General features: G+C 29.8%; 2 protein-coding genes across 2 annotated transcripts; both read left to right on the forward strand.

Annotated features, from left to right (window-relative positions):
- The first annotated feature begins 1,420 nt into the window (after positions 1-1,420).
- LOC106105449 (endocuticle structural glycoprotein ABD-5-like) lies at positions 1,421-7,553 on the forward strand. Its single transcript, XM_013285747.1, has 3 exons — positions 1,421-1,611; positions 1,971-2,092; positions 7,229-7,553. The coding sequence occupies exons 1-3, from the start codon at positions 1,597-1,599 to the stop codon at positions 7,410-7,412; spliced, it is 321 nt and encodes a 106-aa protein (XP_013141201.1). The 5' UTR covers positions 1,421-1,596; the 3' UTR covers positions 7,413-7,553.
- A 48-nt stretch (positions 7,554-7,601) lies between these two features.
- Positions 7,602-9,150, forward strand: LOC106105450 (endocuticle structural glycoprotein SgAbd-5-like). Its single transcript, XM_013285748.1, has 3 exons — positions 7,602-8,071; positions 8,485-8,600; positions 8,947-9,150. The coding sequence occupies exons 1-3, from the start codon at positions 8,060-8,062 to the stop codon at positions 9,131-9,133; spliced, it is 315 nt and encodes a 104-aa protein (XP_013141202.1). The 5' UTR covers positions 7,602-8,059; the 3' UTR covers positions 9,134-9,150.
- Positions 9,151-9,369: the final 219 nt, after the last annotated feature.

Below are 9,369 nucleotides of genomic sequence, written 5' to 3' on the forward strand. Positions count from 1 at the left end.
CTTATTGCGTGTACGTGTAAATACATATCTGCTTGGATTTATCTTCAAGTGTATTAACGATTTATTTATTTGACGTTCGTCCGAGCCACGATACTGTCCATCTAAATGAATGCGTGTTCCAATTTATTTCATTTCGATCGATTCATTGATACGTTTAAAAATAAAATAAAAAAATATACACTGAATAAATCTTACATAAATTATAAAGACGTTCTAAATTAATAATTGGTCAACTATATCATGATTATAATTAAGAATAATTAATTCGTCGTTAAATGATTTTTAAACTGTTATATTTTGTAACTGGAGAAGACATTTGAATTTGTGTCAATGAAAAACAAGTCGTTATGCATATTACAAAATTCCTATTGTTTGATACAATCTACTTTGTTTTATCGGCCTTTTCGCACATAAACGATACATTTACAGACTATTTCTTCAAATTTACTGAATTATCAATAACTCCATTATATGAAAAGAAAAAAAAATTTTGATACTATTTTGTAGTAAATCAATAGCAAATACACAACTTGACTATACTCTCTAAATGGTTAATACAATACAAAGTATTATATTTATTCTTGGTCTTTAAAAAAACGTACAAAAAAATTACACAAAACCTATGACGAATATCGATATCTGTGATAGGAGAAATAAAAAGTTCTAATACATCCAATTACCGGTAAAAAACGGAGAAAGTGAGTCTGCTCATTAGAATTCTGATGCCGCACGAATTGTACACTCAGTAATCACCTAAGGTTGATGTCCTTCGCAACGGATAAGTTAAATAGCTTGGCTTTGAGTGGTTTGAATATTGTTTAGCTGTATGTAACATCTATCTTGAGAAAACACGTGGAAAAATATTGTTACTGTAAACCGAATTAAATATAATATATTCTAATCAATAGTGAATTCAGTTTACAGCTATACCGTTTTTTTTTGGTTCGGCAAAATATTCGAAGCAAAATTTCTAAATTCAAAAACAACAGTGTTCTTGCGTTACAGTTTAAAATTAAAGAAATTTACTACGACGTCCATGATTGCGTTGATGTCTTTTGTTAGGGAACTTAACATCGTAGCATTAAATTATAATAATTAGCTTAATTAATTTGTGTCAATTTACCATTTCTTAAATCATTGAAATAGTATTTACTAAAACAGATAAGTTTGATAAAATAAAGTTTAAACCTTCTTATTTGCTCATTATTTTCTTTCCAAGAAAACAAAACAGTAGAAGTTGAACAAAATTGTATCATTCTTAAAAAAATGTTAATTTGTGTTCGTAACACAAATTAACAATTATCTAGTTAGCTCTGCTGTATTGTGTTCTTGAGGAGGGACGATTACTATGCGCCAGACCGGCGTGACGTAACATGTTAAATCTTCTATCCATTCATGTGTCGATCTAGCTAATGGTCACTTAGAATTAGTTTAGTTTCAGTGCAAGCGGGGCTCGGTGTGTCTCGCGTGCGGAGCGCGCACATCGGGGAATTCATATACGAGCATATATAAGGAGATCTTACGAAACCGTTAGCACATTCGGACTACAGACTGTCCAGGAAGTCACCTGTTATTTCTGTCACAACGAACGAAAACATGCTGTTCATCCTGGTAATTATTAAACTTAATATTCTTCTCAGAAAATATTATATTAAATCTCAAACACAGTTTACTCGACCTTACTGGTGACTACACGACGTCGAATGTATGTCGCAAAATCTTATGCTTAGTGCGCAAAATTAAATAGCATAGAATAGTTTTGTGAATGTCATTAGTGTTACAAGTAATATTGACCTTTACTTAAAAGCCTTGTCCACTTGAAGTAATCTCTGATATCCTAATACTTCTTGCGGAGTAGTCAAATATTGTGTTTTAACTAACAGCATCGAATGGTATGGATATTAAAAAATTAACGTGATATGTGATTACCGAAAGTGTTTGATTGTTTAATCATACATATTAAATTTCAGATTATCGGCGTTTCAATGGTGCTTTCTACATCAGGAAGTCCAGCGATCGAAAATCATTCACCGGCTCAAGTTCTACGATATGATTTGGAGACAGCTGATATGCCTAACTCTTACAAATTTTCGTAAGTATTTCTTATATTCCTAAATTAATAAAAAGGTTTTCATTTGGAAATCGATATAATACAGATAAACAAAAATTAGTTCGGTAATTGACAATGTAAGAGTTGCATAATAAATAATTTATTACAAGGCCAATATATTGTTTCGATGATGTGAACAGAAAAATAGGAATAATAATGAGGGAGTAGGATTAAATGTAATATAGAGTGTTACTTATAGTCGTTTTATAAAATCACGTTTGTATAACGTAATGCTTTACTTTAGAAAGATTATAGCCACTAAGCTTAAGTTTCAAAGCAAATTTCTTTTAAAAATATTTTACCATACTGTCAATAAACTCTTTATACGGTGTTCAATAAATCTTATTATTAAATTAACATAAAATTCTAATATTGGTTTTTAGATAATAATCTAAATGTAAAAAAAATCATAATTTAAATGTTTGTATTCAAACATGTAACCTCTGACTATTGATGACCATTTAATGTTATTTACGAGTATTCAAATTGCAAATATTTGTTAATGTTCACACAATATTCTTTTTCATTGCAAAATACATTTTTACTAAAATCATAGCACCTAACAGTTAAACAAATAACAAGGAAAAAAACCTAAAGCAAATACCAGTCTTGTCCTATAATATTTTTATTAATTCTTTAAACAGGTCACATATTATGCCGATTTGTTTTGTTTATCTCACGTAAAAGGTCTAACAATCGAGTAGCCATAACCTGTAGACAACTATTTAATTGCAAATTCTTTCGACTTGTTGTCCGTCAACCCGTCCTCCCACGTTCAAATATTTCATAACATTGGCTAAGTAGCATCCTAGATGTGACTACTTTTTAATTTTTATAGATAATTTTTTATCTATAAAATAATAACTTAAAATTAAAAAGATATATTTTTTTCTAGAAATGAATAAGCGTTAGTATTTTAACCTTAATAAGTTATAAAATTATTTTAACGTAAAATGAAGAAATTAAGCAAATTCAGGATTTTTATTACCAACTTAGAGTAATAAAATTACACATTAGTGCTAACACGTATATTTTATTACAAGCGCGTCAAATAAAACTGATTTAAATAGATAACACATATGAGCATATATTTAGACATATTACTGAATGAGTTTTATTTTACAATACCGGACTACAATACGAAAATGTCATATTAGAAACTATATTTGTACATTGACATTATCGAAATTAAATAATAATCTGAGTGGTAAATAAATTTTAATAAAATACAGTAATGTATAAAACCATGTAATAAACATAATTTTCGCCTAAAACTGCCAGAGTTACGTCAGAAAGACACAATGCTTTAACTAAATAAAACGTTATACTCGTTCTTAATTGTGTGAAATGTAAGAATTTTCAAACTTTACATTTAAGCTTTAAATCTGATAATCTTGATTTACAAACTATACAAAAAGTACATTGAACTGTGACTAATGTTTTGTTTGACATAAAAAGTAAACTCAGAAAGGAACACAGAACAAGACTTTCAACATTTTAGGCATTATAAATCAGTGAAAATATTAAAATTAGGCAGTCCTTTTCCATAATAAGAAACACCCGAAATAAATTCTGACCCTGTTTAAATCTTTGGCATATTTATGTTACTGTGTTTAGACATTCAGAAAAATTCAGGTCAAAACATTTTGTATTTTAGACAAAAATAAGTAACATAGAAAATAAAACAAGAGTAAACAAGCCTTGACTAGATATTAACCTTGTAAAGCGTACGCCCTTGACATTGGAATATTTGTTTTCGTCATATGCATATCACGGAGAAAACTATCAGTCCTTCTATAACGCGATCCGGTTTCTACCAATCTATTTTTTAAGAACGTAATAAGACTAACAAATAATACGTTTATTAGTTAGTTAATTGACTAACAAAGTATGTAAAAAAATATATGTAATATTAAGAATATTATGGTTATAATTATGGTATTTTTTAATTCGTAATACACGAAATCATTTAAAAAAGGAAAACTAGTCAGCATAGTGAATCATCTAAATATAAAGAGTCACTTTCTAGGATAAAAATATTTATGATACGAACGCAAAGGAATGCCGTATTGATGTAAATTTTCCTACAAATGTTTCCCTGTGCACCGATGTAGCCCGATTAACTGGATACGTGACCTAAGAATGACGTATTGTTTTGGCGAAAGCAAAGATATTAAACCCCAATTCTATATGTTTCAATTTTATTGTTGACTTTCGAGGTTCGTACGTACTTGTTATTCAAGTCATATCAACCATACTGTGGCCTTAATGTTGTTGTTTTTATTAAAACAATTTTGACATTTATTTGGACGTAATAATCACAACAGGATTATATTCTCTCTGTGTTGACTTACAAAAAGTAATAAGGTGTACTATTCATCACTCTTTAAATGACCTTGAATCTCCAATTTTCTTCGTAGTGATTGGGGCCACGTCTCAGAACATAAGTCAACTAGCAACACGCATTGGTAAAATAATTTCGTCTAGAGACGAAGAAATCACAATTTATTCGAATTACGAAAAGAATTACAAATTGTTAATCTTGAAACGAATTAAAATTACCCAAACAAGTGCTTACGACTCTCGTAAATTCTATTAATTTAACCGTGTCACTCTCTCAATGGCAGAATTACAACAAAAAATAAATCTCCAAAAAATGTTATGAGAGGATTAATCAACTAAACGATTAAATATTTCATTGTCTATAAAAGGTTTAATGCTCTCCGAATATGTGACAATGATAGTATAAAAAGCAGAACGAAGACCACATCAGGAGAAGCACAAAAACATAGCCCGAGAATAATGTGTTACGCCTTCTTTAAGTTGAACGCCCCGTTTGCGGTACCAATACACTTATTACGATCCGTTATTTTAATATACGATCATTAACGTTACCACATGTGAACTTCTATAATAGGTCAGGGACCGATAATGGTCGTAGTTGATTTTCTATTTAGTTTAAGTGATCGTAGTGCCTCAAGACATGTTTAAAACTTCTTTATGTTATAGCACTTTTGTTCAAAAGAAGAACATTCAATTGTTTCAATTGTGTCTTCCTAAACAATAACAAAACAAAACTATTATTCATAGCTTATCTATGACATATGTAGATACGAACTTTTCTTGTACTAATAATTACTTTAATTTGTATGAATTTATATCATTCTATACGTATTCTTCCTAAAGTGTACTAATAACCACTAGTCGGTCAAACCGTTTGTGTTTGTGTTTTTATTTAATTTCTTCTTGATTACCGAAAACTGTTTTGCATTTAGGTAACCACATCTTATTTTATAGGTTCTAATCTGATAGAAACTTGTCTTGCCTATAAATGGAATTCCCATTTACATATTTACGATGATTGCTAATACGAGCGGCTTGTTTTGTTTGTTCGTATCTTATTCAAATTGCAAAAATGAAAAAAGTATTGTCCTTAAAGTCATGATCTTGTTTTTAAATATAATAACAGCCCATATTTTGTACCCGGATAAAAACATTGGGCGTCTTTGATAAAATCTCTTTTGCATTTATTTAAATATTATAATGACTTACATGTTATTCAACAATGTCAAATAGACTTTTTCTTTTACGCCTTTTTAATGTTTTTAGATATAATAGGTCGAGATGCAGGACGTAAACCTGATCAGATGACAAATGAAAATTCCTTTTACACTGAAATCAATTATGTATAATTATGGCTATAGTATTATAGTATACAAGTGCACGTAATACTTACTTTAAACAAAGTTATTGTCACGTCATAAATGACCTAATACGACAGTTTGTAACGTCATTAATAATTAATGCTAAAGTCCTGACAAACGTTTATGTATCATACTTTAATCTGGTTAAATTAATATTTTAGAGAATTTTAAACGCCATAATATTTATACCTACTCTCTTCATATCGTGACACTAATAATACCAATTTACTTCTCCAATGTCGTGAAAGCGCTATAAACTTAAAAGCAAGAGACAGGCGCAAAAACAACGCATTTTGTATCGGGGTTAACAGAAAAACCACATTAAGCTAAGTGTAGGTGAGTTTATAAGGATAATTGATAAAAAAAATTAGAATCGCGCCGCACGATAAGATGTACAGATTTTATAATGTTTTACTTGTAATATTTTTCGTTTAAAAACACTGAGAGTTTTTAATTGCGAGTGACGCGCGAACCATTATTTGTTATTTCTTTTATTCGACTGTTATACGTCTTATTAATTAATTGTTAATCAATGATTTACACGATTAATTAACTTTTTTGCTCAATTTTAATAATAATCAATTGCTATGTACTCTAACCTTACCACTATTAATTTTGCACTTTCTAATGACTATTGTTATCCTTGACATCGAATAAACTCAAAATACTATTAAAACATCATTAATAGTTTTGTTACTAAGGTAATAAAGAAACAACAATGTTTTATTCTTTTGGCTTTTCGAGAAAAATCCTACAGCTTTTAAAATGAAATGTTTTGTACATAGTTACAATTTTTTAAAAATATTCTATCCCACGCCTGCACAAAAAAGTGCAGCTAAAGAACAACTAAATATCGATGGACAATATTATTTTCGCAAAAATTATGAAAATGTTGCGCTGAAGGGATGAATAATTTTATTTTTTAACAAAAGTATCTGGTTTCGTTACATTTTAGAGCGTCAATGTTTGTGGTTTTTTTCTTTTTGTTTCACATGAAATGGATATCCGATATTTTATCCAAAACTTTATTAAGATGTGTCATCAAACAATTTGATATTTAAAAAAAAAATAGTGTAACATTACATTGCATTTTCACAACATGGTAACATTTTTCTGTGCATCGGAAATTTAAAATCAATGATGACGTAAACATACAAAAGCAACATAAAAGGATGCAAATAACGATGACATGCATAGCACGTTACACCAATGTCCTATCATATAATAGGCTTGTTAATGTAAAAATTAAAAAAAAAAATAACAGTTATGTAATAAAAAAATTAAAATTTAATAAACAAATGATTTTAAAACATTAGGTTTCAAAATGTAGGCTTTTAAATGTGTAATTTCGAATGAAAAAAACAGGATGTAACCAACAATTTTTTTTTCTAATACATAATTTGGTACATTTCAGTTATGACAGTAGTGATGGAACTTCGAGGACCGAAGAAGGTGCGATACTGAATCCCGGTACGCCAGACGCCGCTCTTAATGTACTTGGTACCGTTCGCTGGTACGACGATAAGGGACAACTCTATGAAATGAGCTATAAGGGAGGTAAACGAGGATACCAAACGATTATCAAGAAAATTTCTTAGTAAGATCCTCAAGAGAATTAGGAATCAAGAACAAATCAGAGACTGTGAAGTATTTATTTTAATAGCGTAATTTTATTTGCAGATTTGCAATTATTTATTTATATAAAATCATCTAAAATTGCCTTATTAAAATGTATTTATTTAAATTTGTATGAGTTTAACTGTTTTGTTTCCCAGTATTTAGCGAGGTCTTTAGAACATTTTTAATAGCATGTTTACAAGACGTCACATAAAATTTTGTATAAACTATGACGTCTTTAAAATCCGATGCCAAAAATAACTATTTTTAAAGAGTTTAGATGGTATTAAACGCAACTTATCGTAAAGAAACGTTTGTTATACCTGATTTGTTAAGCCCTTAGATTAAAAAAATATGTAGAGGGTGTTATCCTTTCTGTTTATATTTACTACAAAGAACGATTACCACTAACGAATGGTAGTTACTATCTGAATTTCAAAAATAGCATGTATTCTATTTTGGTCATCGCTTCGTCACTTTATCAATGTTATCACCTTCGTAACATTCGACACCGTTTGTATTTATTTGGGCAATCACTGTAACTTCAGCAAATAGAATACGTATATAAGGAGATGTATCTGGATACCTCATCACTTACAACTCATTGTTTAAAGGAGATTGATACAAAATGTTCACTTTGGTAAGTCTTTTTGATTACTTTTTAATAATATCTAAAGTTATTTAAGTTACTGGTTACAAATCAAAGTAAGAATAACTAAGTAAATGATAGATATTAAAAAGTATGCTATTCTTTATAATTTGTTCTGTATAATTAACACCAAAATGCATCATTGACAACAGCAAGCATTTACGTCCTCGTGCTTGGAATTCCGATAATTGTATGAAGTAGGTTCTAATTGAATGTTTGCACATTTCATCGATATGTTAATATTAGTTTAACTGTGTTTTAATAAGTACCCATTTATAATTACGACCCATTATCGTTCTAGAGATTATTCGAAAAACTTAAGTAAAAAAAAATTACAATAAAAAGTTTCACTGGTTAAAATCTTATTTATAACATGTATTATAATATTATGTTAAAATTTTCAGAAGCACATAATCGTTTGCCTGGTCATAGCGGCGGCAGCTGCTGACTCGACTGATAAGCCGGAAGTCGCAATACTTACCGAAAAGAGCAACATCAGTGAAACCGGATATGACTTCGAGTAAGTTGAAACAATAATAAATCCATCAATTAAGATTTTAACAGTACATTGAAATATAGCAGATTGTTCGATCGAATCAGATCGAAATATTAATAAATATAACTTAATCAAAGAAAGTAACAACAATTCCTATGGTGTTGAAAATATTCGTGGGCTCAGGGAAAATGGAAAAACATTACTTACATATTATTTTTTTTAAAAACTTAGATATCATACTACTAGTTGCATAATGTGGATTTTAAGGTCCCATGACCATTTACTTTCGACTAAAATCCTAGATTGTATATCGTTATTACAATTGACATCTAAAATCTGGTACGTTAATTGTAACTTTGTATCTCTGTAGATTTAAGACAAGTGATGGCGTGTCCCGTAAGGAAGAAGGTCAGCTAATAACCGTTGGAGAGCACCAGGGTATTGGTGTGAGAGGATCCTACTCTTACAACGCTCCCGACGGTCTACAGTACATCGTTACATTTGTTGCTGATGATAAAGGTTTCAAGCCCACAATCCGCGTTGCTGATCCTCAATAAACTATTCGAATTTTGAACATATATTTTTATTTACCACGACCGGTAACAATTTCTTCCGACTACTACCGCCATCTATTATCCCTATAAAATAATAATATCAGAATAGATTACTACTGCGTCACTGCGCGTTTCGTAGTAGTTAGGTTTCAGTCACAGAGTACTTTGTAACATACTGAAATAGAGACCAATCTTCGGCCTAAAATTGGGTAACACGAAGAAAAGCGCCATCTGTATTT

The sequence above is a fragment of the Papilio polytes genome, unplaced genomic scaffold (genome assembly GCF_000836215.1).
Source record: "Papilio polytes unplaced genomic scaffold, Ppol_1.0 DF822845.1, whole genome shotgun sequence".
NCBI classification, from domain to species: domain Eukaryota; kingdom Metazoa; phylum Arthropoda; class Insecta; order Lepidoptera; family Papilionidae; genus Papilio; species Papilio polytes.

Excerpts from the sequence above, each read along its gene's own strand:
- LOC106105449 (XM_013285747.1), top strand. Across the intron at positions 2,093-7,228 it reads CCTAACTCTTACAAATTTTC|TTATGACAGTAGTGATGGAA; the intron begins GTAAGTATTTCT and ends GGTACATTTCAG.
- LOC106105450 (XM_013285748.1), top strand. Across the intron at positions 8,601-8,946 it reads GAAACCGGATATGACTTCGA|ATTTAAGACAAGTGATGGCG; the intron begins GTAAGTTGAAAC and ends GTATCTCTGTAG.